Source organism: Clarias gariepinus, chromosome 24, assembly GCF_024256425.1.
Source record: "Clarias gariepinus isolate MV-2021 ecotype Netherlands chromosome 24, CGAR_prim_01v2, whole genome shotgun sequence".
Classification (NCBI taxonomy): domain Eukaryota; kingdom Metazoa; phylum Chordata; class Actinopteri; order Siluriformes; family Clariidae; genus Clarias; species Clarias gariepinus.
This window is the reverse complement of record NC_071123.1, coordinates 25427342-25453834: the sequence shown is the minus strand read 5'-3', so window position 1 is coordinate 25453834 and position 26493 is coordinate 25427342. Positions and strand designations below refer to the sequence as shown.

Below are 26493 nucleotides of genomic sequence, written 5' to 3'. Positions count from 1 at the left end.
CGTTTGCACACAAAGACGTGTACAGTAATAATCAACAGATTAAAGAACAAGTGATCTGGTGAAGTTTTCTTAAATTAAGGAGGTGTTTGTGTAACTTTAGTGGAAATAATCTCTAGTGTTTACATGATCAAACTATTCTACTGTAACAATCCAAAATAACTTTGATCTATTTTCTCTGGTCATTATCAGGACTTTGACATTGTCCTATCATTACTGTATGAGGACCTGCATTCTTTTTTTTTCCATAATATGCACACACACACACACACACACACACAGAAAGATTGTTAAATACATACATGATCCATGGAAAAGAGAGGGAAGTGCTGGAGATGCAGTTGGGACAGAAAGGGGACGGAAAACAGATTAAGAAAAAGGACTGGGCATGAAGGGGAGGGAGAAAGGAAGAGAGAGAGAGAGGGACAGAGAGGGACAGAGAGGAATGTTTTGTGCCTTGTGTCTGAAGTGGGACGGAGGAAATCTTTTTCCTTACAAGAGTACTGACATTTAAAGTTTATTAAATGGTGTATTTTCTGACCAGGACATTGTGTGACATTAAGGACGTAAGTGCCATGGCTGTAAACCCGTGGAGTTTAAAATGAAGCTCTGGACTTTGGGGAACAGAAGACCTGCGGCACGGTGGGAAGGTAAGAGAGCACACAGGGCAGGGGGGACAAAGGAATGGGACAGGTGACATGTAGTGTGTGTGTGTGTGTGTGTAACCTATTGTGAGGAACAAAACTAATAGGAGGATGATGTCCAAGTCCGGTCCTAAACAAAAAGTAAAGTATTTTTGAAAAGCCTGTGTTAAAAAGCAAATGATCAGAGATGATTTAAGGAGGAATGATTATGTCCTCATAAAGCAGGTGTGTGTGTGTGTGTGTTAGAGTGCATGGCTAAGTGAATATATGTAAATTTCCCAGTAGAACCCGACTCCATGTGAGACTGTTTGTCAACAGGATACAGAGTAATTTTCCCAAAATGCTTTAATGATACAGTGTAAACATGGAGCACTGAGAGAAATGTCTGGACACCGTCCCAGGATCTCAGCAGCCATTAAACACCGCTGGACAGCCATGTTGTTTAGCAGAACATATTTAAACACTTGAAATGAAAATCAAGAAGCTTTTGTGCGTAACTAAGAATCAGTTTCAAAAGTAAAACTGCAAATGTAGTTCAGTGCTGCGACATTCGAATATGTTTAGACAACCCGAGACAGACGTACTGAGAGACGTGTGGGTGAAGAAGCAGGTCTCAGACTAGATGTAAACTGAGTTACTGTGATTATGACAACAAATTTTTTTTTCCCAGAACAATTTCAGTTACGCACCTGCTAAATCATCTGGTGTTATTTATTTATTTATTTTTAAATGAAAGAACAAAAGACACAGAAATTCCTTTAAAACAAGATAATGTACTTTGTTGTTGTTTTGTATAAGAATGCATCTGAAGCAAATCACATCAATTAAATACTTACAATTAAATTAAATAATAAATTACAATTAAAATTACAAATTACAATTAAATACAATTATAACTTAAACTAAAAATGTACATTTTCCAAAGTGACTTGTTTCAAACTTTCCAAATGCCTTTTTTAATATTTCTTTTAATAATTGTTTCACCCGTTTGTTGCAGTTTAATCACACTAGTTATTCTGAGAGACAGATTTTTTTTTCTCCTTCGATCTCAGGCTTATTTAAATCATGTCTCATGGGGGACACAGTGATGGTGTCCATGATGTCTGTACGGTCCGCTCGTCTCACGGTCCAGTCTCTGGCTTTGTTTCTAACCGTAAATATTTAATGGATTAATTTGAAACATGTCGTGTGTGAAACAGCGGTCCTCACTGAGCTGAACGGATTCACCACCTCTCTGACATCATCGCCAACATCATCTCGCTGCTTTATGATTATGATTATTGTTTTAATTCTTGACTTAAATCTAGACATGTTTGCTGGACAGAAAATCCGTATATCCACATTTGTTTACATCAGAACTGAAGATTATCCACAGCACCTGAAGACACCTGAGACGCCTTAAACACAGAAGACGTTTAAACTTTTCAAATTGGAGATGAAGCTGAGTGGATCCTCTGTTGTAAGCAGAGTCGACCAGGTGGGGCGCTGTTCTGCTTCTGATCGAAAGTGTGTATAAGGGCTGAATTCCTGCAGGTTTTTACTTTCACCTGGACCTGAGCGAGTGCTCGGACCTGAGGAAAATAAATAAAACTGGAGGACTGCAGTCGGGGTGGTGTGTGTGTGTGTGTGTGTGTGTGTGTGTGTGTGTGTGTGTGTGTGTGTGATTTATCAAACACTGTGGGGACGGAAGAATGAATTTTATCCCAACAACAAAAATTCTCAGAAGTCTTTTTTAAACCCACTGAGCAGTAAGTAGACCCGAGGGGGAAATGCAGGTTGCTATGACAACGCAGAGTTGAAGGTGACAATAACAATAACGGCACAGCCTGAGTGAGACTAACTAACAGTTATATAAGACGTCCTCACTTAGACACGTCCTCATGCTGAGACGTCCTCACACCAAGAATTCCTCACACAGCCATATCGAAACACACACGCACACACACACACACACACACACACACACAGACACGTCCTCATGCAGAGATGTCCCCATACAGACACATACTCGCGGAGACATGTCCCCACTCAGACACATTCTCACTCTGAGGCACCCTTACACAGAAATATCTCCACAGAGACATGTCCTCACAAAGACATGTTCTTACTCACATTCCCTCACTCAGACACGGTCTCACATTCACATCAGACATGTCCTCAAATATGTCCTCACTCAGACACATTATCAACAAGATCAATCCACAAAGAGACATGTCCTTCAAGAGAGATGCCCTGACGTCCTCACACAGACATGCACACTCTCACTCTGAGACGTCCTCACACAGACGTATCCTCACAGAGACGTGTCCTCACACAGACGTGTCCTCACAGAGATGTGTCCTCACTCACACTTCCTCACGCACACACGGCCTCTTGTTGGGAATTCTCTACCAGACACATCCTCACTTACACACATCCTCACACAACCATTTCTGCACACACACACACACACACAACACACACACACACACATCCTGACTCAGACGTGTCCTCGAGCTCTGATGTCCTCCCTCAGACACATTCTCACTCACACTTCTTTACTCAAACACATTTTCACAGTGAGACTTCTTCACACCGGACACGTCCTCAAACAGACACATGCTCAAGGAGACACGTCCTCTCAGAGACTCGCAGTCACTCAGACATGTCCTGACACAGACAGGTCTTCATTCAGACATTGCCTCACGTGGACACGTCCTCAGTCAGATTTATCCTTACGTAGACTGATCTATTTTACATCATAACATTCCTGTGTGTGTGTGTGTGTGTGTGTGTGTGTTTGTGTTGTAGATGATGAAGATGACGGTCCACAGAAAACACAACATTATTAAAGCATTCAACAAAACAAGGACCCTACGCAGGTACTGTCTCTGTCTGTCTGTGTGTGTGTGTGTGTGTGTGTGTGTGTGTGTTAGACTGTGTTACTCGTCTGCTCAGTTGAAGTGAAATGGTTTGGAAGTAAAAAATGGAAGTAAAAAGGCGTCTCTGACCCTGCAGCCAATCACTGGACCAGAGGTTCGCTGGAGGTTCTGCTCTTTTGGGACTTTATTACTTTAAGTCGTGACTGGATTTAACACTATAATAACCGCATTTCAATATTAATATATAATCTGTTATCTGATTAATCTGCAGTACGGGCCAACCCTGGGGGGTGCCAAAACTTTCGCCACTTACACTTGCTTAAGGATTCAAGTGCAAATGATGTGTATGATCTTTTAGTTAGTTAATTCAAAGTACAAGCGTCATGAATAACACACACACACACACACATGCACACACACACACACACACACACACACACACACACAGAGGCTCTGTTTACATTTAAATGATTTGGTGCTACCAGTTTCACTCGACCTTATATGGGCAGGAATGCAGTGTGGAAACACACACACACACACACACAGTGCAGAAAGCCTCATAACCTGCGTCACTCATGCCAGCAGTGAGAGCCACAAGCGACACACACATACACACACACACACACACATTAAAATGATTTTTTTGGAATTTCACACTCATGTGTGTTTATTCGCTATTCACTACAAAGTTAGTCATATTAATTATTTAAAGATAATTTACATATTACACAAGTGTGTAAACGTTCGGAAGTGTTTACTAAAAGAGGAACGCGCTGTTAAAGTTTATTTTATCGTTAATCTCTGGCTTAAGTGCTCATTAACTATTTAATAGCCGATTACTAGGTGATTAGTCAGTCACACTTAATTAACATATTTTGTGCCTTAAGTAAAATATACACATATGTGTGTGTGTGTGTAAGGGAAGTGGTGGGTTGATAAAGAGAACAGCAGAAATGTATTCACCACATGAATTAACATATGAACCTCATGAATTAGCATATTCATAACATTAATCAACATATTCATAACATTAATCAACATATTCATCACATTAATTAACATATTCATCACATTAATCAACATATTCATCACATTAATCAACATATTCATCACATTAATCAACATATTCATCACATTAATCAACATATTTAATCATATTAATCAACATATTCATCACATTCATCAATATATTCATAACAATAATCCACATATCCAATCAATACATTAAACTCATTATCCACGTGTTCATCACATTAACATAAACCTGTGCCACTGTCAGAGCCGCTGTTACAGAGAATTAATCAACAACCTTCAGGCCAAGGCGTAGCACAGATGTTTAAGTTAGTTGATAAATGAAAGGTTGTTTCCATGGTAACATTATTGTTTTTTGCAGGGATGAGTACTGGAAAGAGGACCAGAATGCACTGCTTCTCCTGGAAGACCACGCCCATCTCACTATCGGCTCGGAGACACGAGAGAGGCTCCTCCTCCTTTCCACAGACTCGCTTATTGTCGCCAAAACCAAGTGTGTGTGTGTGTGTGTCTGTGTTTATACACTTCATATGAGTGTGTTTGAAATTAAATGTTGAGGGTCTTGTGTGTGTGTGTGTGTGTGTGTGTGTGTGTGTGTTGTAGGTCTCTGTATCTGAAGCTGAAGGCTCGGGTGAGTCTCTCAGACATCTGGTTGGCCTCCTGCACTCACCGAGTCACAAGCAGGAAGTTCAGCACCAAAACCTCCTTCGTGATTGGCTGGCCGACGACCAATTACGTGGTGACGCTGAGGTGCGAGATTTACACACTCGTTACTGCACACAGACAGCGCGCACGGCGACGTGTTTCACGGGCTTTAGTGTTCACACGTGACGTCACGTGACTTTTGAAACCGAAACGGTTTTTATTGAACAGATTTCATGAAGCTTTGGGGCTTCAAGGTTCCTAACTGAGGCGCTCATTGTCTTTCCGCAGCTCTTCAGAGACGAAGGACAAGTGGCTGAGCGCTTTACAGTGGTGAGGACTGAACACACGACACCAGCGTGAGCGAGGGCCTGGTGTGACGCACCGCTGGGACCGAGACGCACGTTCTCAACACGTACACTGACATTTTCATAATTACAGAGGAGTTACGTCCAGCGCTCTAAAGCCGATCTCAAATGATTCCTCGGGTCGGGTCGCGACTTCAGCTCACACCTGCAACTACTTCCTGTACATCGAGACGATCGTCTCGCCTGGCCCTACAGTTTACAGTGTGACCTTTAATTAAACGTGTAACGAGATGTTCTAAAGTTCACTAAAGCTTGGATAGATTCTGAAGACTTTAGACGTGACATCATCAGAATCAGTGCCGTCAGGCGGCCTTCAGTAGGAAGTCGGAGGGCGTTGCTCTCGACATTTATTTTTCTAAAATATCAATAATTTTATTGATATTTAAAATATTTTAAGGTTAACTCCCTTGTTCTTTTCTTCCTCTGTGTTAAATGTCGGATCACAAACCAAGTACATGCATACCGCCACCTGCTGTATCGGAGAGTAAAAATACACACGTGTCAGGCGCAACTCCGCCCCGTCACATCACACTGCGTCAATTTATTTTCCAGTAACTGCACTCCAGGATTCAGGGTTCGAGTCCCACCTCCGGTCTATGTGTGTGTGTGTGTGTGTGTGTGTGTGTGTTTGCCCTACAATTGATTGGCACCCCACCCCCACCCTGAAAGACTCGGGATAGGTTCCAGGCCCCTCGCGACCCTGGAGATGAGAGTGCACGCCCCCTAGTGTTTTGTGCTTGTTAGTTCTGACACCTGAGTCTTTATTCGAATAGAAACATTTTAACAGGTTCATCAGTGAGTTTTAAGCTTACTGAGTGCTTTGACTTGCGTCAGCTATTTAAAGCCGAACTGCGCCTCATGCAGAGAGACAAATCGGCTTCCTGACTGAGTGAATCGAACGCCGCGGTGCGAGAGCATTGTCGAGCACCGTCAGGCAGTGAGTCTCCTTTGTATTTCTGTGCTGCGCTCCCTCCGGTGTGTACATCCGGCCCTCGTGTTTAAACACTTCTGTGGGTTTTTTAAAGGCTTGATTACTGCCTATCAGTTGCATTGAACTTGTGCATGTGTGTGTGTGTGTGTGTGTGTGCATGTGTGTGTTTAACACTGATAACTCCAGGCACAGCGTGAGAGCCAGACAGCGTTTAATCCCGACTCATCTCGCGGTGAACGTTCAGCTGTTCGACTCTGCGGTGGTGAGTGTCTCTCTAATCCTCTTCAGCTCCGTTTACACACAGGAAATGTCATCACACTCCACACGCCATGTTTCCTCTCTAAAGCAGCTGTGATTTAATTCTGGAAATCAATTGCAAACAATGAATTAGAGCGAGCTGTGAGACAATGAGAGCAATGTTTCATTTCCGAGGATGGATTCAGATATACCACCCAGCGTAGGCACGACTCGATGTAGAGCCAGAGCTCCAGGAGGCACAGGACACACTCCTCATCTGAAGGTGGCGTTGATGATGATACATAAAGGCTGGAGTGGTCTAAATATATAAATATGTGTTTTATAAAAGAGAAACTTTTGTCTGAAATTCTTCTGAAATGTTCCTCTCACACCTAGAACTCTGTAATCTATGTGGAACCAGTGCTCTGCTAAGCTTTGTATCTAGAACTCTTACATTCATGCATTCGGAATTTCGGACTTTTGCTTTTAGAATCTTTTTCTTGCATCACTTAAACATCTTACAGACGTCCCGAGAGAGGAGCTGGTACAGGAAGTACCGGAGTACAAGAGCCCAGGGTTTTTTTAAGGTTAAGCATTCAGTGATGAAGTGTCTGGTTAGTCACTGTAGACGATCACGCCATGTCCTCCTGATGCAGCGCTCTGGCCCTCGGCTGTAATTCCCACGGGGGGACAACCCCCAACCTGACGTCGTTCGGTCTCAGCTGTGGATCCTCAGATAACATGGACTCGGCACATCCTGCCGTGGCTTCCTGTAAAGGCAGATCTTCATTTCCTGGAGTGGCGTGTTTGTGTGTTTGCAACCCAAGAAGGCTCTTTTTTTCCAATCAAATACACCCAAAGAGTGCAGAAGAGACTTATTATTACCTTTCCTTGTTATCAGACTGTTCAGGCGTCCTACTGAAGTAAGAAAAGGCTTTGAAGCCCAGAACTCGAGGACATTTATATATTATTAAACACTTCCTGATGAGCAGAAAAGATCTGAATACAATCTGTACCAGCTTTTACATTTAATACACAGTGAAAACCCTTTCGTTAACAATAAGGCTAAACAACAATAAAAAAAAACTGATTTGTTAATAAATCAGCGACCCTTGTCTTAACCTTATCTTAATTTTTCGTTTTTGAATAAAATCCCAAGAATCACATAAGATAACAATCAGACATTCATTGTTTACTGATGTTGTTCTTTAATTCATAATTTGAACTGATTTATTTCTTTTTAGACCTCAGCGGTGAGTGTGGACGTCCACTCTACAGCCGAGAGCGTGGTTCAGAGCGCCATACAGCAGAACGCACTCGCGGTGAGGAATCTTTCCTTGACCATGCTCTCTGAAGAAGACCATGTCGCTTTCCCACGAGAGTGTTATTCCCAGGATAAAACAATTAGAGTGTATAAAACATTGTAGGAATTTACAGTTTATTTATTGTATATCATTTTTCAACTAACAAACCTTTATATAAAAAAAACAAGACAGTGTTTAACAGATTACATCCACTGTAGAATTAAGATTCTTTTATTTGTCACAGTGAAATGATTTCAGTTTAATCCATTCCAAAAGCGAGTTTTTAAGGTGAAATTTGGTGTTATAAAACACATTGTCCCATAGAAAATAATACAAATGGTGATTTAATATTACCAATATTACCAAATCCCACTACTATAATCATCATTTTGTATATAAAAGCGTATATCAAAACATGAGAAAACATGAAAAAAGAAATGTAAATAAAGTAAAATCTGAAATAAACAGACATTTAACCTCACTTAACCTTAATTTATGATTCCTCTCGGCATCGGCTGCTTTAAAAACCAAACTGAAAGCGGCTCCCTTTTCCTCTTGCTACCGTCCCTGATAACATTTTTGGTACCTGCGGTGCTACGTCTTAATTAAATCTTACACAAACAAGGTGTGAACTCGCTTCACTTGGCTTTCCACTGACGCAAACAAGTTTTGAACAACTACCAGACGGACGCACACCCACGCATGACTGGCTCGGTCAATCGTGTGCTGAAAATGCTTAGCATGATGGGGAATTTTCATGCAAATTTTAGTTCTTAAGGCTCAGCTAGGACAGGGTTAATGGCCTTTCTCAAGCATTCAAAATTGGCAACCTAGCAGTGCTGGGGCTTAAACCCCTGACCTTCTGACCAGTAACCCATAGCCTCAACCATTTGAACCATCAATTTTAAAGCCTGAAGAGGAATAGAAACATAGATTTTAATTATCCTATCACATTTTTATGACCCACTTTTAAGCCATACCATTATTTACACTGACACTAATTTTACCCCAGTGGACCAATCTATCCAACCCCTCTGGTCTGATCCCACAGAAAAGCCAATGCAGCACAAATCACTGTAAAAAAAATTCTTTATTTGTCACATATACATTACAGCACAATGAAATTCTTTCTTTGCATATCCCAGTGTAACTGGGATCAGAACGTAGGGTCAGCCACAGTGCCCCTGTAGACCAACAGTGGCAACCTGGTAGAGCTGGGGATCGACCCGCCGACCTTCGGATCAGTAACGCGGTGCCTTAGCCCTTTGAGCTACCACTCCCTTTGGTATATACGTTGGTATATACAAAACTGGCAGTGATAAAAAGGCATCAGAACACCCAGTGCGCCACAGCCCACTACGCACGGGGCCCAATAGGCAAAGAACCTACGGTCACCGACCCAGCCTCCAAACTCCCCAGATCCCAATCCAATTGAACCCCATACACCTAAAGAGTCCTCTGGTAATATTCTGGTGCCAGACACAACAGCACCCCCTAGGGCCCTGCAGAGCCACGCCCTGAGGAGTCAGAGCCGCAGTTTTACCGGATGATCAGTGTTAAATGCTTTGTACAAACACAATACCAAAATATGAAAGTGAAATATTTGTTTTAAAATGTATATGATACCACAATGTTCTAACGTTCAGCCTTTAAAGTGATTTACGTTAATTAAAGTAGAATCTAAGCCGAGTAAATCTTTATATAAGATTACATTGCTCTAATTAATTTTATTTAATATTAAATTAGTGTGTGATTAAAGTCTGCTCTCTTTCTAATATCCAGCAGCAGAGTATATTTCATGTGTGTGTGTGTGTGTGTGTGTGTGTGTTTTATACCTGACGCAAAGTGTAATGTAGTGTAATAAAACTGTCACTCAAACCACACCTGAGGGAAGAACGTTCCTCCCTGTCAGTCTTGCTGAACTGAATCAGTCGTGAGGACACACAATATGATGCAAAGGTTTGAAATGTTCCGCATCTATCAGTAATTTAACCACTTCAGACAAAAGAAGTGAGGTGAACCTCAAGGGTGTATTCTAGCTCCTGAAACCTGGCATAAACCTCTGTACAAACACCTCGACAAACCTGAAGACGGGGTTAAGAGCAACACAATGAGTTCAGGCTAAAGAATGAGGGACTTGTTTCTGTAAAAAGCTGGATTGTTTACGCAGAGCAGGTGGTCAAACAGCGTGTTTACTCGTTGGCATTTCCTGTGTTTCATATCTCTTACTTCCTGTTTCCTGTCTCTCTCCTTCTTTCCCACATCCTGTGTGTAGGGCGGAGTCTCAGACTATCAGCTTTGTGTGCTGTATGATGGAGAGGAGGAAATGTACCCACTTATCGGTGAGGGCACACACACACACACACACACACAGTATTAAAAATCTCCTGATGTCTGCGACGGTTGCAATTTTGTTGAATTCAAATAAAGGAAGAGATACAGAGACAACACGACATCACTAATTTACATGTTGTTTAATTCTGGTGAGACGTGCACGTTGTTATCAGCGTTGTTCATGACGACACACCGGGCATGTGGCTCTGTTGGTACAATCCGAATTCCAGAAAAGTTGGGACGTATTTTAAATTTAAATAAAATGAAAACCAAAAGACTCATAAAACACATGAGCGAATATTTTATTGACAATAGAACATAGAGAACATAACAAATGTTTAAATGGGAAATATTTTACACTTTTATACACTAAATGAGGTTATTTTAAATTTGATGCCTGGTACACGTCTCAAAAAAGCTGAAACGGGGGCAACAAAGGGCTGAAAAAGCAAGACATTTTCATCTGGGAGAACATCTAGCACCAAGTCTGTAATATGATTAGCTATAAAAGGGGGGGCGGGGGTGTCTTTGAGAGGTGGAGTCTTTTAGAAGTCAAGATGGACAGAGGCTCTATAGATCTGTGAAAGTGTGCATAAAAAGATTGTGAAATAGTAAAAAAAAAAAAAACTTTCCTTAATGTCAAATTGCAAAGGCTTTGAAAATCTCATCATCTACAGTGCGTAACATCATCAAAAGATTCAGAGAAACTGAGGAAACCTCTGTGTGTGAGGGTCAAAAGTGAAAACCTTTGTTGGATGCCCATGGTCTTCGGGCCCTTAGATGATGTTGCACCACTCATTGGCATGATTGTGTCACTGACATTACTAAAGGGCCCCAGGAATACTTCGAGAAACCATTGTGTCTGTAAACACAATCCGCCGTGCCATCTGCAGATGCCAACTACGGTTTTATCATTAAAAAAGAATGCCATATGTGAACATGGTCTAGAAGCACCGTTGAGTCCAAATTTGAAAATGGTCTGGGGGGCATAAGTGCATACGGTACAGGCAGCTTGCATGTTTTAGGGGGCACTGAGGGCTGAAAGGTATATTAAGGTAGTAGAAGGTAGATTAGGCTTCGTAGTAGAAGCGTCTGGGTGCTAAATTGGCCTGCAGTCCAGACCTTTCACCTATGGAGAACCTTCAGTGCATCATTAAACGAAAAATCCGTCAAAGACTACCACGACTCTTCTGCAGCTGGAAACCTATATCAGGCAAGAATGGGACCAAATTCCAACACCAAAACACCAGAAACTCATAACTTCATGCCCAGACATCTCCAAACTGTTTTTAAAGAGAAGAGGAGATGCTACACCATGGTAAACATGCCCTATCTTAACTTTTTTGCAACCTTCAGCCGGGATTAAATTGAAATTAAATTGAAGAAATTAGCTCATTTTGTGGATAAAAATGTAAAATGTCTCAGTTTAAACTTTTAAGATCTCTGTTCTATTGTGAATCAAATATTGTCTTATGTGATTTGAAATTCTTTTAGTCTTCATTTTATTCAAATAAAAAAAACGTCCCAACATTTCCGGAATTCTGGGTGTAATATATTAATGTAGGATGTTAAAATGTGTAAGATTTGATCTGTGCTTATGTGTTGAGATTACAGATTACAGTTGAGATCTACAGCATGTTGCCTCATTACATTGTACAAATTTTACAACATCTGTCACATCTGATCAGTAAACGATGAGATGGAGAGCTTCTCTTAAACTGGTCGTTCTAAAAGCGTACAATGCACAGCACGATACAAAATTAAGCTCATAAAAGTAAAAATATAAATGCAGCAAAGCAGCTGGATTAACTGCCTTAAGTGTTGGAGAAGCACGTCCACCTCAACCGCTAGAGACAAAGTCCTCAAGTTCCATCTAAAATGAGTACACCTAGGATATTATTTCTTCAAAACGATTTAGTAATACTTTTACGCAGACACTTATAAATATACTGTACTGTACATGATAATGCACGACACTGCAACTTACACTGCATATGTTACACATCTATAAAACTAAGAATATTTTATAATATAAACTTAATTAAAAAATAAATAAATGAATAATGATAAACAATCCAATTTCTTTACACAAACAAATTACCGTAAGTTCTGGAGTATCATGCCTACCGCAACTTCTAATAAACGAACACATTAGTGCAAGTGTTAGAATATCATCCCTAACGTTAGTAGCTTGAATAAAGTGTGATGTAAAGACATTTCCTGTTTCAGGTCATGAGCTCCCTTACTGCATCTTGCTCCACTCTTTGCGAGGTCAAAGGTCACAGCACATGCTCAGTAGACACCAGTGGCACAGCACTGATGAACTGCATGTAACAGATGAAGCGAGCGAGTCAACAGAACCTCGTTTTGTCCTGAGGAACCGTGCTGCGATACCCCCATACATCCAGACAGGTAGGTTAACATGTTCCGTCATGTGAAGGCTTGTATCGCTGGTGAGACGGTAACACGTACACATCAATGTCTGCTTTCTGTGGGGGAAAAGAAAGAAACCTTTTTATTAAGAGAGAAAAAGAGAAAGAAAGATTCAGTCTATTACTTTTCTATTCTGTAGTGAAAATGAAACACAGACATGGTGCCAGATTAGCGGCTGAACGAGACAGCACACTCTCACCACCCGAGTGAAAGGAAGAACAGAGCATAATACCGTTCAAGATCTTCAGTATGTTCAAAGGACTTTGGCCCGGTGTGAAAAGCCGGAGCTTTTAAGCCAATTAGCAATTATTTTTTAAAAATAACCTCTAAATACCTTTTTCAAATGTCACACCACATGACTAATTACTTTTCTTCATTCCTACAACATTTCACAGCGTTCTGAGAGTGTTGCTCAAACAACATAACACTTTTAAACCCATTAAAAACCTGGAAATGTTTTAAAACGTTCCTGTAGTCTTATAGGTTTTGGTTATGGTTTGCTTGAGGACCAAGAATACTGGGTTAGGTGTGGACACCTGGTTCATGTGGTCCACCTCCAAGGTTCCCAGTTACTCAGCGAGAAGGTTCCTGTGGGGTTCGTAAAATGGTGTGTAAGTGCTACATCTCCACCCAGTGGTGGTTCTGAGGGTGAAATAAAGACCTTCTGACCTTCCAGCCAAAGTGATCTAGTTCCATGTAGAGATAAACTACTACACACCAGATGATGACCGACTTGGTCATTTTTTGTTAATTAAATTAACATTTGTGTAAATAGTCATGGCATGTCTATGCTCATGCTGTGACATGGTTCCAGAAACAATTGTGCTGGTTCATTTCTCAGTACATCGTTTGAGAAACCTGAGAGGAGAATCTGGAGGTCTGAGAATCACATTACACTCCTCCTGATGGATTCTTTCAGGGTGAAGATGTTTGGGATGGGCTTGAGAACCTTTAGTTCAATCAGGAATGTGTGGTTTGTTTCATGCGTCTTCTGATCAGAAGATTAAGAGCCTTTGGTTTCAAGTTATCTCCTGGATTGGTTCTATCTTTTGATCCTCCTCTTTAATCCACTCTTGTCCTTTTAAAAGACACGACTTGATTTTTGTAGTAACTCACATCTTTCTGGTTTCACTTGACCCTAGTGTGAGGGTATTACAAATTTTGATTAAAACCAATGCTGAGCTTAATCATTTTTAGAATAACATATTATGGAGTGTTTCGGGATTATAATAAATGACGTGACAGATCTTTAGACCCTCCAAAGTGCTTTGATTTACAATACCCTTCTCATTCGACTACGCCTTAGTGTCACAGTCTTTATTCAGGCTTTTTTTTTCATCTCTTGTTTAAGGCTTTACACACAACCCAGGACTGAGAATCTGTGCATTTTTCCTTTTAAAGCCTGTCACAGAACGAGCAAGATGAGCATTTAGTGAAATCAGACAGAGTGATGGAGAATCAGGGTGAGATGCGTAAGCCGTGAAAACGTAATTACAATGTCTGGATGAATAATGGGATTTTTTTTTGGTTCAGTCTTCGGGTTTACTTATTTGTTATTGTTTTTGTCCATAATTGTTTTGATTAGTGTTTTCGTTTTGTAAGATGGATTTTATGTCCCTCACACATGGAGCCTATCCCACCAGACTCCAGGTACAAGGCATGTACATCCAGGACCAATCCACTGCAGGGCACACAAGCACACAAACTCATGCATGACTCAAGGTGCGAGGCCACAGTGCTGACTGCTGAACCTCTGTGCCACTGAGCCCCCGGTCTACAGCGGTACCTCGACATACAAACACCCCACCTTGAGAATTTGCCCTTAAGAACTAAAACTTTGCAAGCAATTTGCCTGAACATACAATGACCAAGCCGGTGAAGCCTACGTGCGGTTGCGAGTACGTCCAGGAGCCATTCAAAAAGCCAGCTTTCATTTCGTTGCTTTTTGTGTAAGATTTAGTGAAGACGTAGCACCAAGAATGTTATCAAGGACGGTAGCAAGAAGAAAAGGGAGCTGCTTTTGGTTTGGTGTTTAAAGCAGCCGGTGCCGAGAGAATTCATAAATTAAGGTTAAGTGAAGTTTAATATGATTATCGTGTTTGAAATTGGTAATATTTCTGGGTGACTGGAACGAATTATCTGCATTTAAACGATTTCCTATGGGAAAATGCTTTTAACAATACAACATTTCAGCTTAAGAACTCCCGGAACAGATTAAATTCATATGATGAGGTTCAGCCGTATTTTATTATATAACAAAAGTGACAGGTTGAATGGGTGTTGTGTAAATGTAAGACATTTTGAATTGGATGTATGTGTGACAGGTTTTCTAAAGCACAAAAGGAAAAGGTCTCTGATTGGATGGGCCCTGAGGAAAGGACACGACCAATCAGAAGGACAGACCGACCTTCAGCCCAGCTCTAACAAGCTGTTTGGCCAGTCGCTTAACTCAGTGTGTCCTGATGGAAACCTACCTAAACCCATACTGGTGAGAAATTACACAACTCCTGGACATAAAGACCAACTTAAAGATTTTAATGGGTTTTTGGGGGGGGCTCTTAGGTGTCTTTCAGGAGAAGTTCTGAATGTTTAACTGTCCAGAAGTTTCTTTTTTTACTGCAGTTCTGTCTTTAGACATGCTGGGTTCTAGGATTCTAACAATCGGTGTCTTAGTGGGAAGACTGGAACACACTGGCCTTAGAAAGAGAGGATAAAGCTCAAGCTCAGAAATAGAAAAGATACATAGCGTGACTGTACAAGTGTCCTCAGATGATGAAACCTGTGTGTGTGTGTGTGTGTGTGTGTGTGTGTGTGTAGGATCTACTGAGCATGCTGTACCGTGAAGGTCCTGAAACACTCGGGGTATTCCGGCGCTCTGCGAATGCCAAGAGCTGCAGGATCCTGAAGGAGAAGCTGAACTCCGGACAGCGGGTTTCATTACGCGGAGAGTCTGTGTTCGTCGCGGCGTCTCTCCTCACTGTGAGAACATTACCTGCTTAACACGTTAACACTCAACCGGTCGGAAGGTGTTAATTAATTCTCCGTAACAGCAGATTTTAATATTAATGCACAATTTCTGATCCATTATGGTTTCCATAGCAACGGCTCAAAAGCGGTGACGTATACAGTGCGCTCTGCTCATATGTAACATGACTCCGCTTCACCACTAATTGTTTTCCTCTAACAGCACACACCCCTGTCACGCTGCTCACTACACACACTATCTACTCTATAATAAACTGTAAGCTATGATGCGCGGCCATCTTCAATCCAGACACTCACACTCACTTCAGAGTCACAGTGAAGACTGATTCCAGATTCAGGACTAATCTGCCATGCTGTGAAAAAGTATTTGCCCCCTTCCTGATTTTTGCATACTTGTCACATATAAATGATTCAGATCATCAAATTGAGTTTGGGTTCATTTTTATTTAATATAATCGAAATAAATACAAAATGCAGTTTTTAAATCATGATTTTATTTATTAAATGAGGAAAAGCTGTCGAAACCTACTTGGGCCCTTGTGAAAAAGTAATTGCCCCCACTTGCTACAGTAAATCATGAATGAACTGTGATTTATTTTGGACAGTTAAAGTTCATGTGCCACGCCCAGGCCTGATTACTGCCAGCCCTGTCGAATCAAGAAATCACTTAAATAGAATCAAAGAATTAAATCGATTCTGCAGGGGAGAGCGGGCCACGATGGTGATGTGAAGGACTGACGCAGAGTTATCACAAACACATGACTTAACCTTGTTGTTGCCAAGGGTCGGGTTTAGGTCCAGGTATTGGGTTTAGGTTTAGCGGCTATTACTTTTTCAGACAGACAAGTAGGTTTGTACAGCTTTTGTTCTGCTAGTAAATGAAATCATCTTTTAAAAACTGCGTTTTGTATTTTGTACACACACACACACACACACACACACACACACACACACACACACACACACACAGTTCTGCTCTTACACACAGGTGTATTCTTTGAAAATAGTTTCTAAGCAACATGACCGAACTCAGACTTTATTTTTAGAAATCAGTCTTCGGTTCGCGTGCTCTCTGTAACACACTCTTATTTGTGTCATAAATAATAAAACAGTGTAGCGGTTAGCGCTGTGGCCGCGCATCCCGCAGGGTCGAGGGTTCAATTCCCGTCTCGACGTCTGGGCATATGTGTGTGTGTGTGTGTGTGTGTGTGCCCTGTGATGAGCTGGCACCTCGTGGTGTACCCGCCTGATCATGTACACCGTAAGCAAAATAGAGTGTGTGTGTGTGTGTGTGTGTGAGAGAGAGCTTTATATTACTGCTTGTATATTTAGCAACACTTAAATCATTAATTATTTCTAATTTACTTCCCTTAATTGCCTATTCTGATGTAATTAATTCTTTTACAGTTTTAGTTTCTTTATTTAACAACTTTAGGATTTAAAGCCACGAGAATTTAAAGCATCAAATAATGAAGAAGAAGAAAAACAAAGTAAACAGAATAAATTGGAAAAATATTTAACCACCTTTTAAAATCTTTACTTTTTTCAGGCTCTAAATTTGACTCTCTCACCTTCCGCTTGCATCCAGATGGTTATTGTGTGTGTGTGTGTGTGTGTGTGTGTGTGTGTGTGTAGGAGTTCCTGCGCAAATTGCCCGGCAGTGTCTTGGGTTGCGACCTGTATGATGATTGGATGAATGTGATGGAAGCAGATGATCAGCAGCGCAAATGCGTCTCAGTGAAGAGGTGAGACACACTCATACACACACACACACACACACACACACATATCAGTATAGAATAGGAACGAGGTGGCAATGTGCTGCATGCGTAATCATGTTGATTTGCCTCCTACATGAGCTCTGGTATGTGTGTGTGTGTGTGTGTGTGTGTGTGTGAGTGTGAGTGTATGAGTGTGTATGAGTGTGTCAGCTCTGTCTCCAGCATTTAAACTCCAGCTTTATATGAAACTCTCAGCAGCTGTTCAGAGTTAAAGGGGAAAGTAACAAAAAAAGCATAAAGTAAAACAATAATCAGGTCTTTGAGTTTATTCAGGTCAGTGTATAAACATCCAGAAATAAAATATCATTTGTATAACTACTTTTTTATAATAATAATAATAATAAACGGTCAGTTTTTTAAGAAGAGTACAGTACGTCAGGGTTAAGTTTGTTTTGCCTCCTATATTTTAACCCTTTACGTCACCATTAAAGTTACTGGTTATAAGACTTCCGTCTCCCAGCAGGATGGTGATTGGTTAGATCTTCACCGCTCATGAAGTGTGAGCCAATCTGGGATTTGATCTGTAGTGGTTTTTAGTGCAGGTTAGCACAGTATACTGTAGTGCAGATTAAGATTTTTTTTTAAATGTTGGCTTCATTTCCAGTCGACCTAAAAATCATCTCACCTCACATATGTTTTTATACAGGACCATAAAACACCATTTTTCATATTACTTAATGCTTTTTGTCTCCCGATCAATGCTTAATTCTTTTGTTAATACACATTTACAGTTTTATCAGATTAAAGGCAACACATTTGCTAAATTCATCTCCATGCCTTTTTATCTTTTAGTGTCTGTAAGTTTTTCAAATCTTTTAATGATCTTAATTGTCATTCAGATGAAACGTGGCCATTTAAGATTTCACATGAAAAGACATAAACCTGAAAAGTGTATCATTCTAGACTGCTAAATTGTTAAGATATGGCGACATGAATTTGACCTGGTTACGGACACTACAGATGTAAAATGGACATTTTACAGGCCGCATATAAAATCATCTCTCCAAAATTTTAGAACTTTACTTCCATGTTGCATAAAATTCAAACGAGCTTCTATGGCCAACACATTTTCTGTATTATAGGTATAACATAACTAATAAATAAATGAGTAAATCTGCACCAATACTGTGTCTTGGCCGAGTTCAAATTCACTTTTTATTTCAAATTCTGTCTTTTAAACAATATAGTATTTTATATATTATAGTCTTTTTTATTTTAGGGCAACATTTCAATATTTGATTCAATATTGTAAAACACATTTATACACTACTGTAATTTTATATATTTTTGAATTGAAATAAAATGATGGTTAATGTGAGAGAGGTTCCTCTCCTCTCTCCTGCCAGTGGATGCTTGCTATGCTAATGAAAAGCTCGATTCACTTTTTTAAACATCATTAATCAACTCAGTGATGAATCAGCACCACGCAGACCTGGATAAGTAAAGCAGAGATTTTGGTTCTCTGTGCACTCGGGTCTGTGTGCATGAAGTTTACAAGTTCTCCCCGTATTTGGTGGGTTTCCTCCAGGTGTTTCGCCTGGAGTTCCTACCAGAGTCATACAAATGGGAACAAACACAATGTACACCATTGGCCTCCACGATCACTAGATATCCTACAGAGGTTCATAGATGGATGGCTGGATGGACTGGCCGTATATTTTCCCATTATAGTACCTTTACCCATGACTTCAATCCTGATTGTCTCTTCAGCTTTTTCAGTTATTTTATTAACAGATAACAGTGTTGAACTTATGTTGCTAAATAAATCCTATCTCTCTGGTTTTATCATTGATTTCACCAAGACACGGTGTCTCTCTCTTCACTATTCCTACTTTATTTTCTAAGAGTTTCACTTTTTTTCACTTACTTGTTCTGACTTTATTCTTACTTTCATCCTCATTATGGCCAAGAGCTCCTTTAAGCATAACTAGCATTTTGATGCTGATGAGGATGTGACTATTTTTAAGTCCACTTGGGCTCTCGCTGTTCATTTCGGTGCTGATTGCCATGGCGTACTGTAGTACTTGACTTTGAACGTGACTTCCCTCCATGAGGAAGACCCCTCTCCCCCTCGGGATGCCTCTTCTCTTTCATCCGACTCTTCTACTGATTTGTATCGTCCTACTCTGCATGTTCTTATTTCCGATTCTGATTTCCACTTTGAGCGTGGCTCTTCTCAGATCAATTTCAACATTTCTCCTGACACTTCCTTTATTATTTTGGGCCAGTTCATATTCCTTCACGATTATGAGATCTGCGGGGCGCCAGACGAGCTTCTCAAGTCATATCTCACCTTGTATACCTTTGGAGTTCATCTCCTAATTATGTTTCGGTTTAGTTTTAATCTTTTATTTTTCTTTAATTTTTATTCTTATTGGTAAGGTACTGCTTTTCTCACCCGTATCCTCATTATGTCAGGTTATATCACTCTGCCCATTTGTCTTCATCTTAAGTTAAACAATAAACATCACAGTCGGGCCAAGACAGCACAAAGTCTGGATTCCTTTTCTGGGAGAAACACTGACGATCAGAGCACTTCACCACCGTAACCCTCATCGTTTTAACTGTTTCTTTAAGCCAGATTGATGGCTTTATGTGTCTGGATCTTATCCTATAAAGAACCCTAAAGCCTTTCGCTTTTGCTTTGTGTTTCGTATAGACAGTGCTGCTTGCTCCGGTCCTCCCATGTGGCGAAACAAAAATAACTGCCGGCTGTCAAATCAAATACATGCCAGATTAAAGTCCAGATTATTCAGCAGTCATTTATTGGGGGATGCTGTCAGGTGGCAGCTTTGCTTTTTCATTGCTTTTTCTCCTTCTTGCATGCTGTCTGGAGTCTCTGCTGTCTCGGCCAGACTGTGAGGTTTCCTCGTTATGTTTCTGTGCTCCTTCTTGTGTTTGTGCTGGAGTTTGATGGATTTCTTAACTTGAGTCCTGTCTCTTCATTATACACCACAGCTTTAGAAAGCAGGCGGTGGTGGTTTAGGTGGTTTGAGCTCTGGGTCGCTGATCAGAGGGTCACAGGTTTAAGCCACCAAATACCACCACCACAACCATTACTGGGCAAGGCACTGAGGCTTCAACCGCCAGGGTCGAGGGTTCGATTCCTGCCTCGGGGTCTGTGTGCATGAAGTTTGCCTATTTTTTTGCCAAGTTTGGTGGGTTTCCTTAGATAAGTAATGAGGATTATTTTGCTAGTTTGACTGCTTGTCTAGGACAATTTTTCTCCTTGAATTACTGAAAATGAAAATTAAGACCTGAAAATGAGGACTAAATGTGGAGCGGGCTGATTTTTTATTTCTAGGTTTCGGTTTTCTAATGATTGTCACCCTCTCTAGCAACTCTAGCAAGATATCGTCAGGATTAAACATTCCTACTGCTGGAAATTTTGGTTCAGAATGTTCCACTGAACTTAATTAATATGCAATTTTTCACTTAAAGTTGCTAAAATGTAAAAAAAAAAAAAAGCCTTAAGCTTGGCAGAAATCAAGTTGCATCAACTAAGTGGAATACTTTATTTGTTTGTGTGTGTGTTTTTAGTGTACTTGCAAAGTTGCCCCAGGTCAACCGTACCCTGTTGTGTTATGTGTTTGGGGTTCTCCATCACATACACGCACACTCAGATGTGAATCAGATGACGGCTTCCAATCTGGCTCTGTGTATCACACCCAACATGCTGTGGAGAGCACCGACCTCGAACCCTGAGCAGGAGAGCCAGAGCACACTGGAGGTACATGCAGTACACCCACACACATATACTGTATAACAATATATAAAAAGTGGTGGTGGGAGGTTGTGTATTAAGGCATTTTAGAACATTCACCAGTGATGAATAATTCTGCAAGGTCTAACTGAAAGGAGCTCCTGCTTTTGGGTACTCAGATCGGATGCTTTGGCAGGCATCAGTCCAAGTGACTCGAAAGTCTGAAATCGATTCCTAAACTGACAGGACGATCAAGAACCACTGATGAAGTGTAAAATAAAATTAGACCTGAATATTGTGCAATATACGTGATTCTAACCTCACTTAGCATCACTTACACCCTGACACAATTCAAACAGCTGTAAACATCTGTCTGGTCCCCATTGCCATGGCCGCTTGTGTTTTTCTGACATCTATGTTTAGAAAAAAAGAGCCACAAAATAAAATGCAGTCAGTGTACCAGCTGAGCGCACGCGTTCCCACGTTCCCCGTGCCAGGGAGCAGGAAGTGAACCGTCTCCACGCTTACAGTAAAGCAGACCTGCTTGTTCCTGGTGATTTATCTCCTGTGTATGCTCATGTTTGTGTCTCCGTGCTCTTTATTTTCCATCGCTGGCGTTCAGGTGGCTGCGCTCATCTGCTTCCTGATCGAGAACACTCCTTCCATCTTTGGTGTTGAGGTGGAAAAGGCTTTCACGACACTCTTGGAGACGGCGCAGGAAAACGATGACCTCCCAGGTCAGGTTTTTTATTTATTCACTTTTATTTATTTTTGTTGTTTAAGTGACCTTGCAGTAAAAAAATTCACTGTCTGAGATGTGAAGCCTTCCTGACGTCCTCATGGTGGGCTTTATTTAGCATGTTTAGCGGCGCTCGTTGTGGGAATGTCTGGTTTTGTTCGTGCCATATTGCAATTTTGTTTGGTTGTTTATTTAATGGCAAAAAGAAGATAAACTTGGCTGAATCCACTTCTAAATCAGACGCTATCTTGAAGACACATGAATCTTTCATTAAACATCTTTTAAACCTTAAGGCAATTCGTTTTAGAGCGAAACTGCACTTTTTAAGACATTTTTTAATGAAAAATCTGAGTTAGAATGAAAGAAAAGGTTATTACATCATCATGTGCACCGGCCAATGAGGTTCTAATATGCAAATAAATGAAAGAAATTAAAAATATAAAATAAATAAAAAAGAATTAAAAAAAAAAAAGGAAGTTTTAGAGAAGTAAGAGGAAAAGATGAGGCATTATTGTTTTTTTTTTTGTTTGTTTTTTTCCCCCAGATTTTCTCCCTAATTTAGTTGTATCCAATTCCTCCCAGTCACTAGGGGGCTCCACATTAAGGCTATTACTACCACTCATTCAGAAAGCCAAAGATTATCCCTATCTTTTCCAACTGCTCGCTTATGCACCGTTGGGGGCGGAGTCACACACTCGGAGGACAGCGCTATCCGCTACATCCGCTTGCGTGAGCTCACAGACGGCCCTGACTAGCTGTAGAGCCGTGTTGAGCCGTGATTAATGTACTCACAGCACTAAGTACCTCTCATCCCTCCCCTCTGAGAGAGCTTAGCCAATCAGCTCTCTCTAGACCTCCGACTGTGAGAGGTTACAGCATCGTCCGGGAATCGAACTTGTGATCTCCGGATGATTGGGCGAGCACTTTACCATTGCGCCACTCGGAGGCATTTTGTTTTAATTATTTTTCAAATTAAAATGTCTTTCATGAAAGAAATTCTAAAAGAAAAATTTTCATTATTGTTATACAATTTATAATTTTCTAATGACTGTCCTAAAGTTAAAAACAATCAAATAAAATTGTAATTGATTAAATTTGACCAGGAAAAAAAAATTATGTTTAAAGTTTTTTTTTTTTTTTATCTGATGAAATTTAAGCATTTAACAAAAAGGTTTTGAGTAAAATTTTCGTCTTTCATATTTTTTTTTAAACAGCCGACACCCCCTTGCCCCTCCACTCATCCTCAGAAGAAGCAGATCTGGACTTTCTTTCTTCTCCTCTCTTCTCTCTGGACCTTCAGCCATTTCTACCCCTGAGCACTCTTTCCTTGAGCGAAAACAGAAAGTTGTCCTCTTTTAAAGCTGCAGCCTCGTCCACCACAGACGGCGCCTACAGCTGCGGCACGCTCGATTTGGCGTTGACGCAATCAACCTCGCTCTGTGAATTCAGCCAAACACGAGACAGGTGTCTTTCCGAGCCTTCAATGTGTTTTGAGGCGACAACACCTCCTCAAGCCCCGCCCCATCCTCCTGTCATCCGGCAGTCCAGCTGCGACAATGGCGTCATGGAAAATAAAAAAATCAACCAATCCCATAGCCCATTGTTTCAGCGGCGTGGTAGAGTAGCGGGAAAGGGACGCTACGCTTTCTGGAAGTCGCCGCAGTTTCCTGCACGATTCCGTCATCCTGCTCGGCGGCTGGCCAGCGTATCCAGCCTGTCATCGACGGCGACGTCGTCTCTCAGCTCACTGGACAGCTTTGAATACGCCCAGAGTCCGAGCGATGATAAGCCCCGCCCATTTTTATTTGGAACTTCGGCCCGACTCTGCCCGCTGACTCCGGAGATGCCAAGGAAGCTCTGGACGATGGCATTCACTTATGACGAGCTAAAGAATGGAGAGAGAGACAAAGATAATGAAGGTGGAATTAAGAATTTGGATGTTAACTCTGAGGATGAGTGTAAAGAGAAGGATGGGGGGAATATTGAGGACGACAGAGAAATAGACAAAGGAATGCAAGTGGAGGAACATGAGTCTCCAAACCATGATGAAGGAATCTCCTCCCACATGTTACTTAATAATGAAGACCTGGGGATCGTACACACCCTCTCACACACACCACCTTGTCCTGTGCACGCAAAACATGCTTGCACAGTGCACACACATTCACTAACACTACCGGCCAAACGAGACAAAACCAGCAGAATGAAAATCACATTGTTCCCCAGCATGGGCAGGAGGATGTTCAAACAGTCAGCGAAGGTTACCATGGAGACCAGAGGGGACGCGGTTACTGTGGCGCAGGTAAACGTACCGCAAACGCTCTTTTACAACCAGAACGTCAACCTGGTGCTTCAGTCGGAAGGAAGTCAGCGTAAAATTAGCGACGCCGCTGATGTTTGTACCTGTAATGATGTTTGCCTTAGCAAAGATGGCGCTAGCCATGAGCTTAGCATTAGTAACGGTTTCTCCCTGAGTGATGGGGAAACTGGTATCCAAAATGGCGTTGATGTTATCCAAAAGGTTAGCGAGAGCACTTTCCCTAGCACAGCCCCTAACATTAGCGTAAATGTGGATGATCCTATCCAGAGTGATCCTGATCATGACGATAGCACTGACTACACCGTTAGCTTTAGCAGTACAGACAGCATCACACGGGTTAGCCAGACCGGTTCCGCTTGCATGAGCCATATGGTTAGCAACAGCATCGAGGACTGTATTAGTGATGTAAAATCTGTTTCCCATAGTGCCCTCCAGTGCCTCGACACTACAACGAGTACTAGCCCATTTAGCGTTAACAAAATTACCCATAAAGTTAGCCTTTCTCCAAGTATCGCAAATCAGTCTGCAGATCAGTCTACTAAATCTTCATTCCGACAAACTATACGAATACGGCTACCAGCTACAGTGCGCAACAGCGTCAGATCGTACTTTAGCCACACCCACACAATCACACACTCGGAGACACACACACACTCACAGACACAAACGACCACAATGACAAAATCCCAGAACCGGCCGCTGTTTACTAGCAAACTGAAGTAACTGAAAGCGGTATGGTGAAATTCACGAGGTAGTCGTGTCAGCAGCTGTTGCTAAGTGTATAATTAGTGTCATTTTATTCATGTAATGTACTTTTACAAGATTTTTCAGCACTTCTGAGGTAAACATGAACTTTCCGGATGTTTCTGTGTCACTTTCTCTCTCACTGTGTCCATGTAGAATGTTTAATCTTTAAGTTAGCTAGCTAATTCATGCTCTTTATGTCCAGGTATTTTTGTTGTTGTGGTTGTTGCCTAGCAACACTGTTGTACCAAAGGTGAACGTATTGTGTTGTGAATAAACTCAAGCACAAATCACAACAAATCTGGCCCTATTAGCTAAGCTAATGTCATGCTCACTGAGTAATTAGCTAGTAATGTGCTAATTAGCCTAGCTAACTATCTTGCTAGTTTTCCTGAAGGATTTTATGCTCATTTGCTTTATTGTGTAATAAAATATCACTTTTGGCTTTTGATAAAACCGGCAAAAATATATCTACGCTTACTGCAGTAATCAATATGAGGATGTGAAATTAGCTTAACATTAGCATGCTAACAGATGTGTAAAGCTACCATAGTACGAGTGCGTGAGCTCTCCGTGACCAGTAGGTTATTAGGTAAGATTTAAACGCACAGCACTCTAACGTATTTATTATCGAGTATTTCAGACATTTTAGCATTTATTAACAATTAAACTGATTTTTTTTGTACACTGCACACCTAGACATACTGCTGAATGTGTGTGTGTGTGTGTCTTCTGACATTAATTTAAAGGTATTTGTCTGTGTAATATTTAATATTGTACATTTTTACATCATTAAAGTTCATTAAAAAGTTTTCTGTTAGTTAAAAACAACATTCTGCATCACTTGTCTCTGTGTGTCTGTCTGTCTTCCTGTCTGTCTGTAGGCATCTATGTGTTCGTCTCTCTCCTGTCTGTCTGTAAATCACTGCCCAAATATAACACATGTTGAGTTTTTTTGTGGAAATGTAAGATATTTTGAAAAGATTTTTAAAAATGTGTTATGGATGGTATGTGTGTGTGTGTGTGTGTGTGTGTGTGTGTGTCATGTGGTAATTCACAAAAAGCATGCAGTTCAAGTCACCTGATTAAAGATAATTTAATGCTACGTAAGCAGTCCACAGTTTCCCTATAGTTACTTTTATGGGTAAAATCCAATTTTGACATTTAGGGACATACGTACGTACATGTGTGAATATGTGAAAATCTTTATCTGTAACTGAAACCTGTTTATCCACATGTTACATTTCTGTTCGTATTTAACGCTTCAGCTCATCTACAGAAAATGACTCAGAATTGAAATGAGAGAAAACCAGGGTAAATATTCGAGGCTCTGACTCAGAACTTGGGGCTTACGCTCAACACTTACGGCACTCTCTGCTGCTCGAGACTCATCACTTGGATGAGGGTGTACAGACTGGGATTGGACCCAAACCAGACT

The 26493-nt window shown here is 41.0% G+C and overlaps 1 protein-coding gene across 1 annotated transcript; it reads left to right on the top strand.

Annotated features, from left to right (window-relative positions):
* The first annotated feature begins 401 nt into the window (after nucleotides 1–401).
* On the top strand, nucleotides 402–26117 carry arhgap20b (Rho GTPase activating protein 20b). The gene is made up of 15 exons (XM_053485790.1): nucleotides 402–647; nucleotides 3432–3502; nucleotides 4896–5027; nucleotides 5138–5284; nucleotides 5468–5509; nucleotides 6662–6737; nucleotides 7957–8034; nucleotides 10292–10358; nucleotides 12580–12762; nucleotides 15108–15271; nucleotides 15601–15762; nucleotides 17404–17513; nucleotides 21090–21279; nucleotides 21875–21989; nucleotides 23206–26117. Exons 2-15 carry the CDS (start codon nucleotides 3432–3434, stop codon nucleotides 25032–25034), a joined length of 3366 nt encoding a protein of 1121 aa, XP_053341765.1. The 5' UTR covers nucleotides 402–647; the 3' UTR covers nucleotides 25035–26117.
* Nucleotides 26118–26493: the final 376 nt, after the last annotated feature.